The 21,449-nt window shown below is 39.9% G+C and overlaps 2 protein-coding genes and 3 long non-coding RNA genes across 5 annotated transcripts; all 5 read left to right on the top strand.

Moving 5' to 3' along the window:
* The first annotated feature begins 795 nt into the window (after positions 1-795).
* On the top strand, positions 796-4,952 carry LOC135937753 (uncharacterized). Its single transcript, XR_010574546.1, has 3 exons — positions 796-928; positions 4,755-4,830; positions 4,886-4,952. It is a non-coding gene; the product is annotated as an uncharacterized LOC135937753 (long non-coding RNA).
* A 305-nt stretch (positions 4,953-5,257) lies between these two features.
* On the top strand, positions 5,258-12,163 carry LOC135936653 (uncharacterized). Its single transcript, XM_065479539.1, has 8 exons — positions 5,258-5,406; positions 5,466-5,689; positions 5,741-5,870; positions 5,930-6,137; positions 6,235-6,464; positions 6,519-6,742; positions 6,838-6,916; positions 6,971-12,163. Exons 1-8 carry the CDS (start codon positions 5,352-5,354, stop codon positions 11,746-11,748), a joined length of 5,928 nt encoding a protein of 1,975 aa, XP_065335611.1. The 5' UTR covers positions 5,258-5,351; the 3' UTR covers positions 11,749-12,163.
* A 2,697-nt stretch (positions 12,164-14,860) lies between these two features.
* LOC135935872 (uncharacterized) lies at positions 14,861-15,955 on the top strand. The gene is made up of 4 exons (XM_065478448.1): positions 14,861-14,910; positions 15,053-15,164; positions 15,335-15,491; positions 15,639-15,955. The coding sequence occupies exons 1-4, from the start codon at positions 14,861-14,863 to the stop codon at positions 15,641-15,643; spliced, it is 324 nt and encodes a 107-aa protein (XP_065334520.1). The 3' UTR covers positions 15,644-15,955.
* A 3,180-nt stretch (positions 15,956-19,135) lies between these two features.
* On the top strand, positions 19,136-19,911 carry LOC135935311 (uncharacterized). Its single transcript, XR_010574200.1, has 4 exons — positions 19,136-19,177; positions 19,224-19,288; positions 19,338-19,437; positions 19,689-19,911. It is a non-coding gene; the product is annotated as an uncharacterized LOC135935311 (long non-coding RNA).
* A 209-nt stretch (positions 19,912-20,120) lies between these two features.
* LOC135935750 (uncharacterized) lies at positions 20,121-20,417 on the top strand. Its single transcript, XR_010574247.1, has 3 exons — positions 20,121-20,149; positions 20,199-20,266; positions 20,318-20,417. It is a non-coding gene; the product is annotated as an uncharacterized LOC135935750 (long non-coding RNA).
* The last annotated feature ends 1,032 nt before the right edge of the window (positions 20,418-21,449 follow it).

Genomic DNA, 21,449 nt, shown 5'->3' with positions numbered 1-21,449 from the left:
TCGTTGTGGTGAAAATGCGGTGCTGCTGGCGGCGCGTCGCCTCTCTTTAGATTCATCACGATTTTGCTTTGTATTAAATTAATTTTTTATGATTTTCTTGTAGCATTGAAAAGATCAAATTTGAAAGTTCGAGTGTGGCCTGTAAATAATGAATAAAGGCACATTAATTACCACACCAAGCACCAAGGATGGCTTTTATCCACGGACCCCAGTTTTTATTTTTTGTGCAAGAAGCCATATCGTCTGCGTCAGGTAGAATAACGTGCATTGCAACCTGCTGAGCAGCAGAGTAGAGCAGGTTGTGTTTTTTATTTCTTAAATAGCTTCACCGTGCGTTGAAATCCTAAATCTCTGCGGCTTTGCAGTGCGACGCAGCAATTAAGCCAAAGTGCTTTTTATATTACTGAAAGTGCTAAATCATTTCTTCCTTGATACACTTTTCTTTCTATTTAGCTCTCACTTTGAATTTATTTTGATTCTAGACGTATAAAAACTGAAAATACTTGTAGCTCTGACGGCCAGGTCCAAACCGGACCAAGCGTATGAGAATTTAACTTAGTTGCCGCGTACAAAAAAAATAAAAGTGTCAATGTAAAGTCTTTTACGCGCGGTGAACCGGCGATAATAAATAATCTCGAGGAGATTGGCTGCTGCTGCCCCTGTGCGGGCGAGTGTTAAACTGACAGAGAAGAGAGCGAAAGCACGTTGCCTTACTTTCTGTTATCTCGCGGGAAGCATATCGCCAATGAGCCGCACTGCACGCACGACTCTTCTTCACAGATCACAGATCGCGAAGCGGCTGCCGCGAGTCGCGAGTGTGCTCAGCTCGTCCGCGCGGAAAGACGGCCAGTTTCTCCCTTCAAATTGGCAGGGCAGTGGCCCTGAACACTTTCCCGAGTTCTCTGCCTCGTGCGAGATCAACTCTAAGGTAAGGCAATTGATTCCAGGCTTATTTGCTATATACCGGCTCTGCAAAATTTATTTTCCACTCGTCGCTTGAAAAGTAATCGTGTAATTACCGCGCTAAACCGGTTTAATAGCATCGCGAGGTTAAATTTAATAAGACCACTTCCATTTAAATTTAGCCCTTTCCTTAAAATTAATTAATTAGGCTTTTTGTGGAGTGCTCCGTAAAATGAAGAGACAAAACACAGCCCAAATGAATGGAATTCGTATTTTATTTCTCATGCAAGAATCAAGATTTTTTTGTATTTTTCAAAAAGCTCAGAGCTCACGGGTTCCCAATAACACGGAAGAAATGAGGCCCGAGTGGCCGCAGAGGACCTTCTTGGGCCCAACGTGGCCATCTTTTCGCCTCCTTGCACCGAGGTCTTTCATTGAAACGCTAGACATTTTGCGGAACTTGGCAAAAACTAGTCCATAGAGCTGTTTGAGCATTTCGAGTCCCTAAATTAATCACTTTTTGAAATCTCTGACATTGGGCAGCCAGCAATTTATGGATTGCCCCGCGCTGTTATCTCGCACTGCCTTGACACTCCTTAAAATTGCGAGCCACAGAGCTTGCGTGATCAAATAATGTTTGCCGTCTGCTTTTATAAGATAAGATTAAAGGAGAGGCAATAAGAGCGTTTCTTTGTATTTTCGTGCACGTGCGTTGCTCTTTTCATCTCCCCATCGGCCGTTCCTCCGCGTGGCTGATCGACGGATAATATAATAAATAAATAAAACTAAATTTGGAAAATACTTTAATTTTTATTGTTCCAAATTGTTTTTCAATCAACTGCGTAATGCATCCAATTATTCAAATAATTTTTAAATCTTGCCCAGAATCGATCCACTTTTAGGAGGCATTTCTTTTGCGCAGCGCTCGCAGTAAAATGAGCAGAGAAAACAAAGCAAGAATTATTGGAAATCATATTTTAATTTTCATGCACCTCTTCTCAAAATATTTGTTCGTCTTCTATTAACCACAGAGCTTGCCGTTTGTTGTCTGCTTTTATAAGATAAGATTAAAGGAGCGGCCATGAGAGCGGTTCTTGGACTTTGGTGCGCGTGTTGCTCTTCTTATCTCCCCAATCCACCGATCGATCAGCCGCGACTGATCGACGGATATGTTACGTAAATCCTCTTGCATGATAATTACGTTTATTCCATCATATGCGAATTGTGCATGTTTGTGGGTCAAGTGTCACTTAATTAACGTGATCAAAAAAGACAAGAAGGTAAAATAGCTCAATTGCAATTTCCTGGCCAGTTTGCCGTTTAAATTCGTTCCTCTATTTCTTTATTAGAGGCCCTCTAGGCATGAAGGTTGCGTATACCAATCACGGGGATTAAGAAATATTGGGTTTTCCCCGATATTGCTCATTGCTACTTATCTAGTGGATTGATAAAGGGGCAACAAGCAGTTGATCAATCAAACAATTTGTTCTAAATTCATGCTAGAGTTAACAATTAAAAATTTCGCAAATTTTCATTGCACACTTTCCTGGCCGATTTCGATTTGTCTCCTCGAGATTTGCCCAACAGCGTATGAAACCTTATGGGGAAAACTCTTTGTCGTGAAATAAAATAGCATTTCATTTAAGGAGACACAACTTAACATGTGAAAAGCATGCAAATTTTTTAACTAAACAATTTACAGCGCTATTTAGGTCAATTTAGGCTTCAATGAAATCTTAAGGGATGGTCCACACGTTGGCAACAAGGGATTTCCAGGCTTTTGCAGAATAAATCCTCCTCTCTCGGAACCCCTGATCTCCTATGATTGTTGCTCTTTACTTGCAACAATGGAATTCACGTTTGGTTGTTGATTAATTTGCGATTTTTCCCGCTACCAAGACGAATAGAGAAACAGCTAGAATTAATGGATTTTCACGGGGAGCCGGAGGCAGTGAAATGGGCGAGGCACTTTTCGTCCCCCTTCCACGCGTGCCGCCTGTACCGTGACAGACGGGGACTCCCGATGATGCTCGCTGCGTGCAGCTCCCGAGCGAGAGCGGAATGTCGTACAGATTTCGTTTTTTTTTCGTTGTGTCGAGGAAGAGTGTTGCTTGGTAATGATGCTAAATTCATGCAAGTTACGAAACCCAGCCGACCAATAATAAACGGATTTGACTCCTTTGGCTCATTGGCCGAGACTCTCCGTCGGTGACGTCACATCCGGCAAGAGTGGAAGGGAGACAAAAGTGCCTCGCCCATTTCGCCGTCTCTGGCTCCCCGTGTGCATTTTATATATTTCGTGCCTAATTGCAGAATTATTTCACCTAAAATTGGGCCTCCGAGCTTACTTAATAAAATAATGTTTGCCGTCTCTGCTGACAGCTGCCATAAGATAAGATAAACTGAGCAGATAAGGAGAGTAGAAGTAGATTTTCCCTACGAGCAGGCATAAGAGCGGCTCTTTGAATTTTGGTGCACGTGCATCCCCCAAGCCTCCCCTTAACCGCCAACCAGTCGCGCGTCTGGTCAATGGATGTATGTTAAATAAATCATTTCGTGTCGTCTGCTAGACTGCTGTTATAAGATAAGATTGAAGGAGTGGTCATAGGAGTGGTTCTTGGACTCTTCGTGCACGCGTTCCCCATCTGCCGACCCTAAATAAAACTTGTTCCACTTGAAATAGGCGTTGTTGCATCCCAGGAAATTGAATAGAGAAACACACAGCAAGAATTAATGGAATTCATATTGTACTTTTCTTGCATATTGCAGAATTTTTTCGTCAAAAATTTAGCAACAGTGCTTGCGTAATAAAATAATATTTGCCGTCTGCTATGACCGCGGGAAATAAAACTGCCGAGAAATTCGTGATAGAAAAAAGCCCTTTTTTGTCTGGGAAGAAAACGATATCTGCTCATACCCAGCGAAATCAGAGAAGCAGTCACGTGACTCAATCCCACCATTTTATTGGCCAATAGCAGGCACTTACACTTTCTCGCTTGGAGGGGGTGGAAGGGACAAGCTAAGAGATGCACGCCTGAAGGCTATATGTGCGTGCCTGCACTCTTGGCCAATGAGACGGCGGAATTGAGTCACGTGACTGCTAAGCATCACTGTTCTCTTCTATATAAGGACTCTAGCAGGGGTACTACATGGTTCTACCCTTATAATAGGGACAAAGGGGATTAAAATTAGATAACTTTACATGCACTTAATATACATAGGTGATATTGTGTGTAAACTATAACTTCTTTTGCGTTAAACCAGCCCGTTGGCTCGCATTGTTAAGGCATTCTCAGGAGTGTCAAAGTAATGGGAGGTATTTGAGCAGTTGGGAGATCTAATACTGGCTACCCGAAGTCAGAGATGGCAAAAAGTGGTTAGTTTAGTGACTCGAAATGCTCGAATTGCTCAACGGGCTGGTTTGCACCTTTCCAGCATGCGTGATTCGGCTTCACGGGACAAATGTCTAGCGTTTCAATGCAGTCCTCGGTGCGGAGGCAAGTGGCTCTTGAGTGGGCTGGGTCCCTGAAATGTGCGGCCTGGTGTGCCCATTCAATCCGTTCGCGGTGTTATTGGCACTCGGAATTCAGCATTCGTGCCAGTGCAGTGCGCGCCCTTCCCGCTCCGAGGACACGGATAAAAAGAGCAAAAGAAAGAAAGGCGAAATTAAAAGTCCTGTCACCATCCCATCCCTAAGAAAGATATACCCCAGAAGTGCGCATTTATCCTATCGGTCTACGCGCCCCCTACATAAATTCCCTGTAAAAATTTGCACCAGTCCGGAACTGGACACCAAACATTTGTCAACGACCTTCGAGGTATTTAATTAGTGGTAACTGCATGGTTTTCAGGAAGTAAAATGCCCAAGGGACCAGCCAAGTTAGGGTGTTTCGTGTCGAAAGATCAAACTATACAAAACGCAGACAAGTATAAACATCATGGAAATAATACGATAAATTTGATTTAAAACCACAATTCTCAGTGTTTGCGTGCTCGTCGTCCACTACAACTTTAAGGACGCCAAGACCAAGCTAGAAGAATCAACTCAGGTAAAATATTTTGACATCAAGTACCGTGTCCAAATGTTCCATATGTGCTGTCGTATATGCAGCAAAAATTCATCAGAAAGCCAGCTAATGTTCTCGGAACTTTCATAGAATATGAAACGAACTTTATTTTAATCGGTACATTCCCTATAGTTTCAAAAGCGTCACATTTTCTTGTGCCGTCAGTAACATAGCCACACCGCTTGAGTCCTTGAAAGTTTCACTTTTACATCAGTGGAATGTCCTATAACTTACATATTAAAAGAACCCAATATTTGCTAGCTGGAGATAAAAGACCTTTTCCGGGACGGTGATGACACGGACATAAAGAATCTGGATGAAACCTTCAGGAAGAACCGGAAATGCAACTTCCGCAGTTTGTTGTCTCCAGAAAAGGGGAAGATGCTCCAACTTCTCTCCGATCGAGAAAAACTGTTACAGGAATTTGGCTGTTCAGGTAAAAACGATGAATTTATTTGATAAATTTTATTTTATAATAGTATTCATCATACGCAGACGTTCCATCAGTGTTTGTGCTTTACATTCTTTCTCACGGCGACAGAGATGGAGTAATCTTGACAGACTACGTCAAGGACGATGTTCGCAAGATAGTGGATGAGCGGCGTGACGGCCAACTAAACCTGAGCGAGTTATTTGTTTCCTTCACAACAACAGACGTGTTCGAGTCTCTGAAAAAGCTGACTGGTTTCGACGAATGTCTGAAATTTATAAACTTCGGAGTGAGTCTCTGCTCTAATAACCAAGATTGATATTAAAATGATTATTTACAGTCATGTAGAGGGGAGCTGAAAGACACAATTTTTCCCGCAATTGATGATAATTTCAATAACGCAAACTCTTGTCGAATCACCTACAGCCCTCTGACGAGAAACACGGTTGTGTTCTTCTCAACGGTCGAAAGTGAGACTCTTGATGTCAATACAAATTTAGTTCTCTAATTTTTGCATTTATTTTCGCAGCGACCTTGGCCAATCGAGACCCGGCAACAGGAACAACTTTCATCCACCTTACTTGCAAGGTTCTAAATTCTCTTGAGAAGGACGAGAGTCTCATAAATGTCCTGACATATATTCAAAATGAAATTCACAAAGATTCGGTCAAAGGAACCGCTGGACAGACTCCAGAATTCAAGATGTTTTCCCAGGACAGAAGTTTTGTCATCTCAAAGTGAGTTTTCATCAGGATTTCCCTTGAATTTAAAAATTTACATAGAGTATCCACATAGGTGTTGACAAATATGTTATGATAAAATTTTATATTTCAGGAGTCCTCGGGATTCCTCGAAATCTGACGCAATGAGCATCAAACGCGAGTTTTACTCTTGGAAATCAAGCACAGGGGAAAATATGCGACGCCGCCTTGCGCTTCTCTTTTCCGCTGTCACAGAGGGAAACAAGCAGTTGAATGAAGTGCAAACCGCGCTGTCCCAAAACCTAGATTTCGAGACCAGCAAACTGAAGCTGAGTGGAACGCCGTGGACGTCCATTAATAAAGGTTGTACGACTTAATTTTATTTAAATGCTTGTAATCATGCAATGCATATTTCAGCCTCGTGGCGAGACTTCGACATTGGCTGCATTTTTCTGATTTTTTTTGGCCTTGTGACTGAAAACGAGGACACAAATGAGGTTTGCGTGCAGGTGGACGGTCAAGAAACTGCAGTAGTATCTCAAATACTGCTTGAATTTATCGGGCCAAAAAACGACCAGTGGATTGGAAAACCAAAATTATTATTCTTTGTGAACCAGGAAACGACTTCTTCTGCTGACGCGGTAATTGACTTTGTATTTTATTAATTTCCAAAATGTCTAGCCAAATTAAAAAAGTAATCATATTAAAGTATCACACACCCTTTTGTTCTATATAGTCCGGATTTATACAGCCTTACATGAGAATATCCGCAACAAACCACAGTGGATGGTTAGTCCTAGTTTTGCACAACAAGGGTATTATTTACTTTCTCGTAATTATTCATTTTTAAAATTTTTTCGTCTATATAGATGATCTTCAAAAGCTGATCGAAATCTTCAATGGGCAAAAGGTGAAAACGGAGAAGAGTCTGCAAGAAATTCTCGCAAGTCTGCTCATTTCCGAATCAAAGGAAAATCGGGATTTTCTTAACTCGACGCTCCAGTATCCTCTCAATTTTCCTGACTGGCCCAGTTCTTTTGTTCAACTTAGCTTTTCAGTGACAAATTCTCAAAAAAATAAAGAATATCACGTCAGCTTCGACAGCTTGGTGAAGAAATCAGCAAAAGAAAAACAAATTTGGCTCTTGAGTTCAGTCGCAGGAACAGGAAAGACGACAATCCTCAGGGAGATGGCTTTTCAACTCGGGAAACTAAATCCACAATTCAAAATTTTACGCATTTCACTCCCGAGAGTTCCGTTCAGTTCTCTAGACAGGAATGTGACTGAGATTGAATTTCTCGTGAAAGCCACTAAGAATTCGAAAGAGGAAATCATAAAAAGCATAGAAAAAAAGCAATGTGTTGTGATTCTTGATGGGTTCGATGAAATTACCCGTCCTGATAACCAAGAAAAAACATTGAGAGTTATCGAAGCTCTAGAAGAGGAGCTGATATCCGTATGGATCGGAACGAGACCTAACGCAGCAGAAGCTATCCAAAAGCAAACATCAAAAGCTGTATTAGTAGAGATTGAACCCTTGAATGAAGAGCAGCAAATGGAGTTGTTTCAGCTGGAGACGGGCAAGAGTCGAGACGATTGGGAAGATTTCTTAAAAAAAATGACATCAAAGGACATCTTGAGAAATCCTTTGCACCTTTCTTTGGTTGCCAAGTACGGGGCCGAAGGAAACTTGTACCAAATCTACGACAAGGTCGTGCAACACAAAGTGAAAGACACTCTGATCAGGAAAGCAGTTGACAAGAACAATGAAGCCGATTTTGGAGAAATATTAGCCTTTGCTATATTAGATCTTCAAAAGTTGGCAAGCAACCACATCAGAGGAGTTGAACTTCCTGATTACGCGAAAGACGGCCTAGAAAAAAACAATTACTATGGCATTGCCTCGTTTCAAAACAACCATGTTATTTTCATTCATCAGACTTTCGCCGAATTTCTCGCAGCCCAACATTTCCTACGTGAAATCGAGAATAGTGGCGATTGGGACATCCAAAGCAGCACTGAAAATATTGCAGATTTATTTTTAGGGGAGTCGTTTTCGTGGTGCAGAAAGTTTGTCAATCTGTTCTATTCCACAGTTTTGAATGACGTGGAAAAAATCGAAAAGCGCAGAGCATCAATTCTAAGAGTCATGAAGTTGAAACCAGATATTTTTTTGGGTTTGATTGCTTCCGATGGCTGCATAAATATTTTCAAAATGGTTTACCCAATTATCACCTTCAGTGAAAACCAAGAGGGAAACCGTATTACTGTTGCAAGGGATAGGACTCTTTTGGTCAAAGCAATCAAAGGTGCGGAAGAAATTGCAATCATGCTGCTCGACACGGACTTGATCCAAAGTGATGATGAGTTGCTTATAATTTTACTTCACCTGTTGAAGTCAGTAGCCAAGTCGAACGCTTGTCTGTTCTTTGAGAAGCTAAAAACAAAATTTCCTACATTGCCAGAGATGATCCACTCTAGAAAATCTATAATAGAAGCTGGAGCGGTTGCAGCAAAAAAGAATAACGGCGAAATTCTTCATCTGCTGCTGCAAAATGGTGTCGACAAAGATTTTCAAGGTGATGAAGGTAGCACCCTATATTTGGCTATTCACAATGGAGCTATAAAATGCGTAGAAGTTTTGCTTAAGCATGGCGCAAAATTAGCCATAGATGAAGATGGTGAAAGTTGGGATCCTTTGATGATGGCTGTAGAAGAAAATGATCTAGACCTGGTCAAATTCTTTTTAGAGGAAAACATCAGTGGACTGCAATGCAACAAAGAAACTTTCGAAATCAATAAAGTAAAATCTCATTTGGGTGCTTTACATTCTGCTATTAAAGAAGGGCACAAGGAAATCGCGAAACTTATAATAGAAAAGTGCCCAAACTTGAAAAACGCGGAATATGGTGATGATGAAAGTCTTCTACGATTTTCAGCTAAAAGTAAATGTTTGGAAATATGTCAAATGCTTATTGACGAAGAAGGGGTTGACGTGAACACCTTACGACCAATTGGAGATCCAAGAGATTGGTCCCGGAAGGACAAATTATGCATGGACCATTTCTTAATTCTGCAGAAAAGTGACATTAACATGACAGACGAAAGAGGAAAAACTGCTCTTCACTGCGCTGCGGAACATGGATATCTTGAACGTGTCCAAGAGTTGATCCATTCTGGTGCTAATATTCGAGCTGTAGACGAAAATGGATGGAATGCTTTTCATTTTGCTTGCAGCAATTGGCGTTACCTTAAAGAAGACGTGATTCGATTGTTGCACAGCACTGATAGTCAGCTGGCCAAGGAGAAAACTGGAAGTGGTCAAACAGGGCTGCATATTCTTCTTCCGAAATCCAGCTATTGGTTTTTTGAGGAAGCGCGTTTACTGGTCGAAGAGATTGGAGTTGACGTAAAAGCAAAGGACAACAATGGCTGCACTGCGTTGCGTATTGCAGTTAAAAAAGGACTGAGATTTGTTGACTATTTGATGACAAAAGATATCGACCTGGAAGTAAAAAACTATTGTGGGCGAACGTGCCTTCATGCAGCCGCTGAAAGGGGTGATTTAGAGGCTCTGCAAACTTGGATAGAACTGGGTGGAGACTTCAATGTGGTTGACGAAAAAGGGATGACTGCGTTGCATATTGCTGCTGAAAGCGGACATTTGCAATTTGTGAAAAAGATTTTAGACTGCACGACCGAGGAAGTCCAAAATCAAGATATTGGCGAGGGTTGTGTTGGATCTAAACTGAAGGAGATATTAAACAGATGGGACAGTAAAGGAAGGACAGCACTGCACCTTGCTGCAAAAAGAGGAAATGTTGATTTGGTAAAGTTGTTGCTTGAAAACAATGCAGATTTAACTCTAACGGACCTGGAAGGAAAGAATGCAATCCACTACGCTATCAAAAACGAAGAAATGTTACGATTCCTCAATGAGAAGAACGGAGATCTTTTGAAGCAGCGTACAAAAGATGGAGACACAACTCCACATCTGGCATTGAGTTGGTATGGTGCTGTAACAGAAGAGATCGCTCTGTGGATTATAGAACAAGTAGACGACACCGTTTTAAACGCGAAAAATTCTTCTGGCCATACACCACTCTTACTGGCTTGCGAAGAAGGGTGTTGGAGAGTCACCGAATTGCTGCTGAGCAGAAATGTTGAGGTCAATGCCTCGGACATACTGGGAAAAACTGCAATGCACTACACCGCAGAAAAAGGAAACTTGGATTTCATGAGGCTTTTGCTTCAGAAAGGTGCGGATTTGACTTTAACAGACAAGGAGGGAATGAGCGCATTGCACCACGCCGCAAAAAAAGGAAACTTGTGTGTAGTGAAGCTTTTGCACGAGAAAGGTGCGGATTTGACTCTAAGAGACAACGAGGGAAAGAATGCCTTGCACCACGGAATAAATCACTTGGAGGTATTTTCATTTCTTCACGAGAAAAACAATGAGTTGTTGGGACAGCGTCTTAAAGACGGAGACACAACCCTCCATTTGGTATTAAAAACGTGGGACATTGACACTGACAAAATTCTTTGGCTCGTTGAGCAATGTGAAAATGACTTGAATGTAACAAACAGCGAGGGTGAGACACCGCTAATGCTGGCTTGCAAGGAGGGAGAATGGATTGTTGCTAAAATTTTGCTGAAAAAAACCGTTGATACAAACGCAAGAGATAAAAATGGAAGAACGGCCCTGCACTACGCCGTTCAATTGGATGAAGACTGTGGGATAAGATATTCAAATGCTTTTGATTTAATGCTAGAGTTGCTCAAAAGAGGCGCAGATTTGGCTCAGACAGACAACGAAGGGAAGAACGCATTTCACCATGCGATAAAAAACTTTCACATGGCTCTATTCATTCACAAATTAAATGGTAATTTGGTTAATCAGCGTTTGAAAAATGGAGATACCTCTCTACATCTGGCAATCAAATTAGACAGATACTCGAAAGAAGACGTTCTTATTTGGCTTGTGGAGCAATGCGAAAATGACTTGAATGTAACAGACAGCGAGGGACGTACACCGCTTCTGCTGGCTTTCAAGAAGAGAAAGTTGATTATTGCTAAAATTTTGCTCGCAAAAACCGTTGATATAAACGCGAGAGATAAAAATGGAAGAACGGCCCTGCACTACGCCGTTAAATTGTATTCATTTAAAAGGCTAGAAGATTCACCTTGTTTGGTGCAAGAGTTGTGCAAAAGAGGCGCAGATTTGGCTCTGACAGACAACGACGGGATGAACGCATTTCACCATGCAATAACAAACTCTACCATGGCGTTATTCATTCATGAATTGAATGGTGATTTGGTTAAACAGCGTTTGAACAATGGAGATACCACTCTGCATCTGGCAATCAAATTAGACGACGACGACAGGGATGATGAGTTTCTTGTTTGGCTTGTGGAGCAAGGTGACGTTGATTTGAACGCAAGAAATGCTTTGAACGAAACCCCGCTGATTCTTGCTTGCAAGAAAAAGCTCTGGAATAGGAATTTCTTCGAAAAACTTTTGTCTAAAATTGTGGATGTTACCATACGAGACAGTGAAGGGAAATGTGCTCGTGACTACATTGACGAATCTTTTCCAACTCATTTACTTAAAAGGTTTGATGAACTCGAAGGAGCGGCACCTGGCTAAAAATGCGATTGATTTAAATTAGAGTTTTCTTTCTCAGAATTCTGACCTGTTTGCTTTTTGTTGCTTCAATTTTAATTTAAGTTTGCAAGTTCCAGATGAGCTAATATCGTTGTTTTCATGGTGTTTTCTGAAATGGTGGCTTATTTTTAAAATATCACTTAATTTTAATGATTGTACATTTTACATACCAACATTTTAACTAGACAAGAATATAAGAGTTTTGGAGATCCTTGTATTTTATTTAGACATTATTATTTTTTATTTTATTTTTTTTTTGGTAAAATAGGTATTAAATATGCATAGTATCGGTTTTTATGTAAATGTTGCTTACAAAATTTTAGTTTCTGTACTTTACTGGCGGTAAGGAATATAATGAAAGCGTTATTCAATAAAATTTAAAACACTTTTTGAATGATTCATGGGTTTTATTCCAAAACATAGAGAATAATCTTCGTGCTACTTGTGCATTTATTAGGAGTTAATTAAGAGTCATTATGTGGCATTGATTTAATTTTTTAAACGATATGAAACTGCGAAAGTGCGAAATCATACTTGCAGCAATATATCTATGCACTAATAAATATTTATTAAATTATTAAATTAAAGCTACCGCATGTGGAATGATCTCCCACCGAATTTTTGTCTCAACGAAAACGTAAATGCATTCGATGAACTCTTAAAATAACTTTTTTTCAAAAAATATTGAATTAATGTCTCACTTCTCTAATAATTATGTTTTTATTATGGAATTTATTTGTCTGGATGTGGCAATTTATGGGGCAAAATAGCCCTGCAGAACCATAATAAAAATTATTTGAAAATAAATTATTAAATTTCTGTGGAAATCAATCACTCGAAAACTTAATACAAGGTGAGAGAGTCATCCTCTTTTTATTATGACCACTTTTAAGAAGATTAGTTTGATCTTAATCTTCCCGTTGCAGATTTTCTGCAGCAATATCAAAATCCTTGTTAAATATTACATTTTCAGAGTAAAAATATCGTGTTAACCTCCTTGATAATCGATTGTTATAGACCGAAAAAGATATTTCCCTCTACGAAGAACACCCTCTGTAATAACTTTAATAACAACATTTTTCTTTTTCATGTATTTCTAATTGTATCTGGTCTAATCCGATAAACTTTTAATTTTACTTCAAATATAGCATGTTTTCTGACGAATTTAAAATGTTAGCTCTGCTTTTAATGCGAAAACAGCTGTTTCTTCATTCTCATCCAGTCTCGATTTCCCTGAAGGTGGTGCAACGATTTTGCTGAGAATCAAATTTTAACGTAGGTCTTTTGAATTTACATTCAGCATCTGATTGCAAGCGCGTAACAAGAAGCTGTTTCCACACTCCCAGCTGGACGGACGTTTTTGATTGCCCTGAAGGTGGCAGGGAAGTGCGGAAGGCAATCAGACTTTAATCACGAACACTCAAACATCTCTGGATCTGGATGAATCCTAGACGCCACAACTCGACACTTTCATTTAAATTTTAAAGGTACCTGAGTAGCTCATTAATTTTTTTTCCTCGGTGATTAAAATTAGGTTTTCGATTTTTTTAAACAAACTTACACTGACATTGTCTGCAATGAATGCTTCGACAGCCATTGATTAGAGCTTAAAAATGCTCCAGTTTAGATTGATGTATCTTTTAATCGAGATTTTTATTTTTTTTAAATCTCCGTAAAAATCAAACAGCCTGTTCATCAATAAAAGACTGTAATATTAATTGGCATGAAAATTTATCATTTCTATGAGACATATTGCTAAGGAGAAACGATTTAGTTAATTAAATTTGATTAATGGTTTGAGGTGTTATAATGTCACAAAATTTTGAATATATCTTACTTTCTGGAAAAACTGCGGATTTTCTAAAATTTACTTGAAATCGCTTACGTTTCTTTGCCAACCCAGACGATAATTAGAGACCTCGAACCTTTTCAGACTCTGCAATTTTTCATGTTGAGCCAACTTCCACCAGTGAAAAGGCTAAGAGGGGAACATAGATGGCCCTGAAGAAGGAGAGAATCTGTGCTTACAAGGAGCAAACTAAATGATTCATGAATCTCGCAAGAAACCGATCTTGCATTCGGTAATAAATAAACTTTTCCCATTGATAATATTTTAACATGCTCAATTGAAGAGAGGTGTCGTGACTCTCGACGGCCTGAATCTTCCCCAACGCGCGCCTGCAGACCCTAGTCTTCGAAACAAGAACCACCATTTTATGTGTAAAATTGGCTTTTCCTTTTTTGCCTTTAACGTCGAGCGAGCACTGTTTAATTTAACGTTGTTTTGGCATCTTGCACGCCCAAAAATGTATATTTTCCAATCACTGACTGGCTCGAGACATCCCAATAAGCGGCGTTCCAACACCCCCGAGCCTTCGAGGTGGCTTAACATCGCATTCCTCCGCCTCTGCCAACTAGTTTTCCCCCTTTTTTGCCTGTCCAGTCACAGTAGGAATTTACTTTTATTCTCAAAGTCTCGCCCACGTTATTAACTTTATTCCTTCAGCAGTAACTTAATTAATGGCCAATTTCGCGATCAAAAGTATTTTTCTCTGTGTTAGAGTCACTTTGAGCAATAAACCAAAACCAACACAATTTCTAAGCTCAATCCTCTTTGTTTTTTTCCTTCTTCCTGACCAGCAGCATAATTGAAGGAGCGATAAAGTAATCTGAATGTTTCTCTATTAAATAAGGGCTCACTGTGGACACTGTGGAGCAGCTTTTTTCAATTTCAAAGCTCAATGGATATTATTTAAAGTGATATTAACCCCTGGTTTTTCTCGGTCCTGCTACGGGATTTATTATTTTTATACAAGAAACCTTTTAGCCAAACTGATCGTGCTTGGGCCCTTCTGGTCGTTGAAGGAATCATAGTGAAAATAAAGAGACGATTGGCCAGGAGAGGCAGTCACCGCGACGCCGAGTTTGAGGGACGGATCAGCGACACCGAGCTCTCCTTGAGAAGATCAAGACGCCGCTCCAGTTCTTCGAGCTGTATGTAAGTTATTTGGTCATATAATCATATTTTCCGTTTTTGTTCTGTTCTACAAAGTCCACAACATTAAGATTTTTAGGACAGTAAGACAAATGTATTATGCAATCATTTAGAGATCTTCTCGTTTTCGACTTTGCTTTCCATCGCGAGCAAAAACGTTTTGAATTTCATTTAAAATTTGCAATAGAGCCAGTGCGATAGTCTTGCTTTCTCTTTTGGCGGGAAGAATTTTATAAAAATTATACAAATGTAATCATTGATTTGAGACCATATTTAATAAAAACTTTGTAGAAAAATACGATACGAATACGTTCTAACGCATGTGTATGCCGCCTTTTTGTGGAAGAATTACGCATCTTCTTGGAACTCTTCCCAACCACTTCAGGAGCAGCGTTTTCGTGAGGTAAGGATAAGGAGTCGCCAATTTAAAATAATATTTCACAGTAGAATAAATAATTTTGTGGGCCAGTAAAAGCATTGTGCTCAGCCTTGAAGATCAGGCACCATCAAAAAATTCCCTCCAGCATTTCAACTGTAAATTTCACTAAACTTCCACTCATTGCTTGTTTTTAGGTCGCTGGAAAGGATAGTTATTGGCCGTTTACTATTGCTTTGGACCAAAATGGAACCCTTTGGATGACGGTGTTTGACACGAACAGAGAAAAGCCAAGTCAGAAGCTTTTGAAGGCTGCAGTCGGAGCCAAATCGTACATGTTCGAGGCCCCGCCAGGTAACTTCCTTTGAACTTCTCGAAACCAAAATAAATTCTTGGTCCGTCTATTTCTTGAAGAAATTATTGTTACAATAACCAATTAATCTAATTTTATACTATCCACTCATTGCATTATTTAACTCCCGATTTGCTCGCCTCTTTCAGAATAGATGGTTCAAGCGGTGCAGAGGGAAACGTTGCCAAAGAAGAATACTGATCGACTTCGTTTTCCTCTTGGCTATGGCCATTTTATAGTTTTACTAGCGGGCTTATTATCATTTTCAAATAAAGGGGAATTTAGTGATTATTAGAAAAGTGCAAGGATTTTTTTTAGTAGAGAGGTGACGTCAGTTGGAAGCCATAGCGTAAGGCCATCAAGGAACCGCCCTTCAGCTTCAAAAAATTCAAAATCCTTCTGGTTTACCTCTTTCTGAATGAAGAGTCTTTGTAACAGTTAATAAATTTTCGCATGTGCAAAAGGATCCTGTTTTGTATTTTTCCAAATCTACCAAATACTTTGATCTAAATTAAAGAGTGCATCTCGACACACATTTTTTCCTCCCTCATCATAGGCCGTCAAGAATATTTAAATTAAATTTTTAAAGATATAAATTGGCTAATATTTAAAGTGAAAATGCGGCCATCCTACTTAAGCAAAGAATTTGTATAATTTCCTTGTTGTTTTCTAAAATTGATCTATCAAGCACCACGATTCGGATTCGTGTTCACGCCTAAAAGATCATTGATCGCACTCTTCCTCCGCTTATTTTTTCCTTTTCGACGAGCATAAAGTGGACTTTCCCGCTGTTTGAAAGTTAGGAAAACAAAAACAGCCTTTGGTCTCTTTATCACTGCTAGAAATCCCCTTCACTTGGCATAATAACGTGATTGCGGTGGAAATGGAAAGCACGCAACACTGATATCAGAAACCGCGAGCAGAGGCGAGTGTGCGGTTGCGGAGCGGCATAATCACCGATGTGACGAGAGCAACAAGTAGTGGAGCACACATCCGTCTCGTCTCGCACCCATTCGCTGGATAAAAAAGGTAAGCAGAAAATGTGTTGCTGCTTTTTGGCTCTTGGATTTATCAAGGGAAATCCCAAAAGCGCTGAAAAATTTCCTGGTTTAAATTAGAAGTTGGTTTAAATTCTTCTAACTGTGCGTGTGGATTATTAAAATTTAGAACGCATTACTTATGAATTTTCTCCTGTTTATGATAATTTTTTGTTCACTCTAAGCCATGAAGAGGTTGTAAGGGACGACTTACGTTCTCTTGCGCACCTCCAGGAACACATTAAATTAAAAAATACCAAACATATAGGATTGTTTCTGACAATTTCATTGCCCTCTTTCTTGAATTTCAGCTCGATTTTTGTCTTACAAAGGGTGTGGCTCAAACGACAGAGTTGTTTGCTTGCAAGAGTCTGCGGTCGACGCATGAAAAAAAAGGTAATTTTTCCTCTTTCTCGTGATTTAAGAGAAACTTGAATCAAAAACCTTTAACTGCTCGCAGTTTCGCTCAAATTTTGCTTCCACGCAGCCTGTTTGATAGAAACACAGCGTAAAATTAATTAAAAAAGCGATCAATCCTAGGAGAAACAATAAAATTAGTTGCTGCTCGACAATTTGAAATTTTCATCAATAAGCACAGTTTATGGCGGCCACTTTGTGCGTGTCTGATGAAATTATCTCGCGACTCTCGCCTCCGCGCACGTAACGAAATGAGTTTCGAGTCACTAGCTCGCATTAAAAGCGCGGGGAACATCTATATTTGTACAGAGCAAGCAATTAATTCACTCGCATGTTTCTCATCCAGCTACGCTTATCAAACTCTCCAACATCCTGCCTTGATACAGCGGGAAAGGGGCACAGGTGCTGCCAACTGGTGGAGTCGAGGATAAGCTCTAGAGCCGAGCAATAAAAATTTATTTGTGGCGCCATCATCCGGTTGATAACTCAACTGCACAACGTCACCCACTGGGACGTCAATTTGGAGATTTCTACGCTTGCGATTGCGGATTATTAATTCTTTTAGCGTGCATAGACTCATTTTTAAAGAAACAGTATAAATCGAATCTCCATTTCTGTATAAGAGGAAATAAATTTATCAGCGATTTAATCACGATGACAGTCTGCACGTCATAATAACACAATGTTAAAGTTATTAAATTAAAGTAAAAACATTCTCATCACTTTGCAAATTTTATATTCTACAATTGCGTGGTGCTTGCGTTTAACATACGTTTGATCTCTTTTAACAGAAAGCAAGTTTTGTGGTGGACGTGATTTTATGAGTCTGGATGTGCTTGGTGTGCGCGCATAAAGGCAACGAAGCGAAACGAGCACTTCCGTGAAAACTGCTTTTCAGGAAACGCACAAGCTGACAGGAAACAGTCTCTCTGGTCGCTGGTGTTGAACATCGCTTTTAACAGAGTGAAAACGCAACATGGTTGTGGCGACAAGGCTCTTTATTCAAGTCCTCTTTCTGCTCTCGCTCCTCGTAATTGTTGCAGGTTTGTTTATAATTTCTATTTAATGCAGGAACTGGACTCACACGTTAATTTCTTTAGAGGTTTGGGGTGCAACTACCACTCGCAGGCCGGAAGCAACAACCAAAACCCTGAAAAATAGAATAAGGAAATCGACAACTAGAACTATAGTCAAGCCAACGACCTCCAGTCCGAAAACAGAGAGTCCGAATTATCCATTGTGCAGAAATTACAATCGAATAAAAAAGGTTGGTTCATAATTTTGTTGCAAATATTTTAAAAATATGTTTTTTATTAAATTAGAACGTACAAGACTCGGCACAAAGTGAAGGTTTAGCAACAATTATCTATAATTTTACAGTATTTAAATTTTTATACAAATTATTCAAGATTTCATCACAGGACACCGTGGTAATAAATAACTAGGATTAAAATCAATCATAATTAATTTGCGTCTAAGACGTCATAACCGAAGTACTTGACGATCGAGACCGACAGCTCGGAGCGTTCCACCAAAAGGGCATAGAAGGATTGAGATTTACTTTTGAAAGCTTTGACAAAGTAAACTACTCTATGTGCCGAGACGATGAATTAACTCGATATTTTCCCTTCAAATAGGTCAAGTACGGCATTGCAGTGGAGGCGTGTTTGTACCGGAAACTGCACCTGCTGGCGCTCGACACGCCCGACGAAATCGCCGATTCGTATTTTTACTTTCAAGGACTAAAATTTGGTAATTACACAGGTATGAAAATAAATTGAAAATTATAATCTTGCTTCAGAGGCCAGAGAGTTTTTGTGGACGAGTGCGGCGCCGTGTTCGAAGAGCGATCCGCTGAACAAAGCCACGAATTCGTGCTCGAGCGTCACCTGGTGTCCAAACAATGTGGAAACTCGACTAAACTACACTTTGAATTTAAGCAACTTTACTCGGCCCTACTGCATTATTTACAGAATTCGAAAGAAGAAATTTGAACCGATGGATTGCTCCTTTGAAGCTATTTTTTTCTGCGAGGTAATTCAAAATGGAGCTTCTTTAATAAATTTATTTGCATTCCGGAATGTAGTCGACGTGCACGAGGCCCATTTTACCGCCACAGAATGAGTGCCAGAAAGATGTATAAGGAAATTATTTATATTTGAATGGATAAGGAAACAAATTTTTGCAGGAGTCCCTATTTCAAGTAATTGGCGGGAAAACGTACCTCAGAAAAGGTTATTCTTTAATTCTAAGTAGAAACATTTACTAATTTAAAGGCAGATGATGAGATCCGCGGAACATGGGAGCGAACCAAATTAGGATTTTATTTCCTTGGAGAGAAATTGGTATTTTTCATACAGGTTTCCCAAACAAATTAAAAATATATTCTCGAAGGTGAACTGGAAGGAAAATTGGATGACATGCTGCAGTCTGGGCCTCAAACCTTTAGCTGTGACGAACTATCTTTGGGACCATTTCGACAAAGCAAATAACTGTATATCTTTAAAAATCGTTCCCAAATGCGACTTTTTGACGTGACCAATCATTAACAGATGGTCGATTTCGGTTTTTAAAACGAAAATCAGTGAAAACATAAATCGTCGTTTTCTTGCAACGGTATTTTATCGTTCCTGACCAAAAGCTTAACGTTTCCACCGATTTTCGGCATGTTGGCTGAGGAACTAGGCTCCATAATAACCTGATTCGGAGTGTCAGGGAGCCCTGTCTAAAAATCACTTTTTGCAGCCGTGCAGAATGTGGTTTACTGGTCGGCAATGACTCGAGCAGGTTGCCCTCTTCACTTTGAAAACTTCCTCCACAACGCATCAGAATTGAACCAAAATAAAATTTATGGAATCCGAAAAGGGGGGAATTGCGTGGCCGTTTCGTTCCGAGAAAAAGGAACCAGTGAGGAGAGCGCTGCTCTAGTGGTGAAAACCACCGTCTGCGCATCCAAACTGCTGTTGGGCTGCGAAGGAACGGAACAGACCTTCGAAATCAGGGTTACAAAAACTATGCTCATTAAATCGATTTAAAATAAGTCTGGTAGGATGACAAAATAAACAACTGCGATCTGCCAGAGTGCACAGGCATACCTGATTGCGTCATGGAGGTACAATTGCGAATCCTAGAAATAATCTCAAAAATTATTTATATTTTTCTGTAGGATGAATTGTTCCTGAAGCAACCCTTTCGAGTCTTGCTTGGTGAGTTGGGAATTAAAGCATTCAAACGAAAAATTAATTCAGTTAAAAGCACCCTGGCGTTTCGGGAATTGGCATTCATGTTGCGACAGCAACATCCTCGAGCTGCATGATGAATATGTAATGAATTCACAATAATAAAGCATCGGATTTAACGAAATCTGAAATCAGGGCACTTGGGACGAGGCCTACAAACGGTGCTGCTCCCTTGGAATGGACCTCCTTTCAGTCCACAATCCAAACAAGCAATACTGCTTGGGCAATCCTTACAGTTTAGCTTTTTTAAAGTTCTATTCAGATATTAAAATTATAAAAAAATCAGAAAATAGTAACCCGAATGAGAAAGGGGATCTGCCTTTTCGGACGGAGGTCTGGACGGCTGGGCGGGATATCGATTCTTGCCGCGGACAATTGCGGTGGTGCACCGGTTACCTGAACGACTACCTGAAAAACGACCTGACTTGGAAAAAGGGCCACGATCCGAGATTTGCGAGCAACTCGTGCGTCTACATCGATTTTGGGGATCAAGTTGAGCCGAGTCTGGCGCTGGCAGATTGCTCGGAAAAGAAACAGATCATCTGCGAGGTATTTTGTCAGAATAACGGGATTAGAATTAAATTTAATTTTGTAAAAAGGCGCCAATGGGAGTGGGCTTCAAATCGCAGATGCATTATCAACCTTGCAGGAGGAATTTCAGAGTAAAAGAAAGTATTTCTTATTTTTCTTTCTTTGCTGTTCAAATTCTCTTTTGTTAACTATGAAAGGCGATGCCGAGAAAATTTGGAACACTGGCGATTTGAGCAGAACCAGTTACGCAGCCAAAGTGAAGCCAAAATTATAAACAGATTCGATGTAATAATTTAGTTCTTCTTGCAGAAAATGATTCAATGCCTTGCAGAGCACATAGGACTGGTAAAGTCGAGGAAAGGTTTAATTAAGATAAATTAATAGTTTAAACAATACAACCTAGGTGTACAACTCGACCAAAATCAACCTGCACGTTTACCTGACATTGTTGTCAAGAATGATGCATCCCATGTAAATAAAAATCAAACAGTTGAATCAGAAGTCCATTTTTTTTCAAAAGTGACGCCGATACGATGAACAAAGCGGAGACGAACCGAATTAAGTTTATCTTGTCGTTCAAACCTCTTACCGGTGAGAAGAGCAGAATATTCGAAGATGCAGCGTTTGATGAAATGCTGGACGAATTATACTCGGCCCACTTTGATTTCGCCTCTGAAATGATGAACAAACTCTACGAATGCAGAAAAATCAATAGTATGTATAGTTCTTGTTGAAT

This window comes from Cloeon dipterum, chromosome 2 (assembly GCF_949628265.1).
Source record: "Cloeon dipterum chromosome 2, ieCloDipt1.1, whole genome shotgun sequence".
Lineage (NCBI taxonomy): Eukaryota > Metazoa > Arthropoda > Insecta > Ephemeroptera > Baetidae > Cloeon > Cloeon dipterum.
This window is presented reverse-complemented; position numbering and strand designations above follow the sequence as displayed.

What these genes read in the sequence shown, in the direction of transcription:
- LOC135936653 (XM_065479539.1), top strand. Translation starts at nt 5,352, where the DNA reads ATGCTCCAACTTCTCTCCGATCGAGAAAAACTGTTACAGGAATTTGGC. An exon ending in GTGGACGTCCATTAATAAAG is followed by an intron (nt 6,465 to 6,518) that starts GTTGTACGACTT and finishes TGCATATTTCAG; the next exon opens with CCTCGTGGCGAGACTTCGAC. An exon ending in CCTAGTTTTGCACAACAAGG is followed by an intron (nt 6,917 to 6,970) that starts GTATTATTTACT and finishes TCGTCTATATAG; the next exon opens with ATGATCTTCAAAAGCTGATC.
- LOC135935872 (XM_065478448.1), top strand. Translation starts at nt 14,861, where the DNA reads ATGCAATCATTTAGAGATCTTCTCGTTTTCGACTTTGCTTTCCATCGC. An exon ending in GACTTTGCTTTCCATCGCGA is followed by an intron (nt 14,911 to 15,052) that starts GCAAAAACGTTT and finishes AAAACTTTGTAG; the next exon opens with AAAAATACGATACGAATACG. An exon ending in AGGAGCAGCGTTTTCGTGAG is followed by an intron (nt 15,165 to 15,334) that starts GTAAGGATAAGG and finishes GCTTGTTTTTAG; the next exon opens with GTCGCTGGAAAGGATAGTTA.